Source organism: Chaetura pelagica, unplaced genomic scaffold (assembly GCF_000747805.2).
Source record: "Chaetura pelagica isolate M959 unplaced genomic scaffold, ChaPel_1.0 scaffold369, whole genome shotgun sequence".
Taxonomy (NCBI): Eukaryota; Metazoa; Chordata; class Aves; order Apodiformes; family Apodidae; genus Chaetura; species Chaetura pelagica.
The window spans coordinates 755010-757052 of NW_009970235.1; the positions used below are offsets into that span (position 1 = coordinate 755010).

General features: G+C 51.9%; 1 protein-coding gene across 1 annotated transcript in view; it reads right to left on the reverse strand.

The window, feature by feature from the left end:
* Window positions 1–7: 7 nt before the first annotated feature.
* ARIH1 (ariadne RBR E3 ubiquitin protein ligase 1) overlaps window positions 8–2043 on the reverse strand; it is a 40816-nt gene continuing 38780 nt past the window's right edge. Inside the window, exon 13 of the mRNA XM_010005896.1 lies at window positions 8–157. Within this exon, the coding sequence (XP_010004198.1) occupies window positions 73–157 (85 nt within the window). The 3' untranslated portion in view covers window positions 8–72. The remainder of the gene's footprint in view (window positions 158–2043) is intronic.

Here is a 2043-nt window from a genome sequence, read left to right on the forward strand (position 1 = left end):
GTAGGGAATCGCATCAGCACTCTAGATGGGAAAAAGGGTTTTTCAGAGTTCGTTTCTGCAGGGCCAGCACCCTCAGTCCTCGATGTACTCCCACAGGTCCTTCTCGTAGCCTTCATGCACGTGCTGCAACAAAACCCTTCGCCGGCTCTCGCAGTATCTGTGGGAAGGGGAGGAGCACAGAACAGGGGGGTTAGGAACAGCAGCCTGACCTGCTCCTGAGGAAGGGAAAGGGGCTTCCAGGAAGAGGCTGAGGGAGCTGGGGTTGTTCAGCCTGGAGGAGATTTGGGGGGGACCCTTCTCACTCTCCCCAACTACCTGAGGGGAGGTTGTGGTCAGGTGGGGTCTGGGATCTTCTCCCAGACAAGAGGGCCCGGCCTGAAGCTGCACCAGGGGAGGTTTAGGTTGGGTATTAGGAAGCAAGTCCTCATGGAGAGGGTGATGAGACATTGGAATGGACTGCCCAGGGAAGTGGTGGAGTCCCCCCCCCGGATATGTTCAAGGAAAGGCTGGAGGTGGCACTTAGTGCCATGGTCTGGCTGATGTGGTGTTAGGTCATGGGCTGGACTTGATGATCTTAAAGGTCTTTTCCAGCCTTGGTGATTCTGTGAAAGGAGACCCCTGAGAAGGGACTTGAGATCTGCAGTCTGTTAACAGTGCTAATTAAGACTCCAGGGTCTCCAGTCACTCAGCTCCAGGTCCCTGGCTGAAAGCCCAGCACACAGAGGAGAGTATCACCTGATGGGCTGCACATGGAGCTGAGGGTGGAAGAAGCAGAGGTCCACTCCATGGGGATCTGTCTCAACCACACTCACTCACCCTTGTGAAACCACTGCCCAAGTGAAAGAGGTCAGTAACAAGAGGAGCTGTGGTAGGGGCTTTGACACCAACATTCCCCCACTGGCTGGTCCAGCACTGGGTCCAGGACTAGGGATTCTCTGTCATCTCTTACTTTTCCTCTCCTGTTCTCTCTTCCCTCTTCTCCTTCCTAAAATCATTTAGGAGCAACACAAGGTCCCACCACAATTTTTTCCTCAGGCAGTGCAGCTTGAACATCTGTATTGTGAATTCTGTGAGCTAATTCATCAGCCTTTCTGATCGTGCAGCCTGAGATGATAATTGCAGTATCAATATTCCTTACAGAGCTTTAATTAAAGCTAATATTGAAATACAGACCTTGGATGATGTTTCACCTTAGTCCAATCAAAGGGTATTGGATGGTCGAGCATTTCATTGGACTGTAATATTTTAACCTCTCCCCCTGGGAGGGCCAGATCTGAGCCTAAGGTTGGATCCAGCCACACCAAGACTCCTCTCTGAGGAGTTCAGAAAGCAACAGGGTCCAGTCTGAACCCCCCCTGGGTTGTCCTACCTGGGTAGTGACACAGGGGTAGGGGTGACACCCAGAAAGGGACAAAGCTCTCCTCAAACATGGGGTGGCACCTGCTCCCTGAGTCCTGTCAAGACAATTCCAGCTGGGAAAAACCTCAGGAGTGCTGACCCAGCTGTATTCCCCTCCAAAATCCCGGCAGAGCAATCAAGCTGGGTACAAAAAGGGCCCCAGGTCTGGTTGGAGCACAAGTTTTACCTCACATGGCAACTCCTGGGGCTCAGAGGGTCCCTGCACCCTGCCAGGTCTTCCCACCCACTGTCACCTCAACAGACCCAACTGCAAATACAGCTGATCCCAGAGTTCTGGACAGTCCTGCCAGGATCAGTGGTACTGAGGAAAAGTGGTATCATATGGACTTATCAAAAGATGCCATGTTCATTTGGGGTGTGTTAGCCAACTAAAAAGATAAAAAACCAGAAATGTTTAAATCACTGAGATTCCAAGAGCAGATCAGAAAGCAGCAGCAGGCATTTTGGGATCAAACCCCTTCCAGCAGCAATGCCAAATCTACATCATCTTTAGGCACACAGGGGACAAGCCATCTCAGAAACAGCTCCCAGGGCTCCAGGTGCAGCTCTGTAGCCAGATCACTGTTCTGGAGCAGCCACCCTGGAGAGGGGAGAAATTTGAAGCCAGGAGCTGAAGGCAGAGTT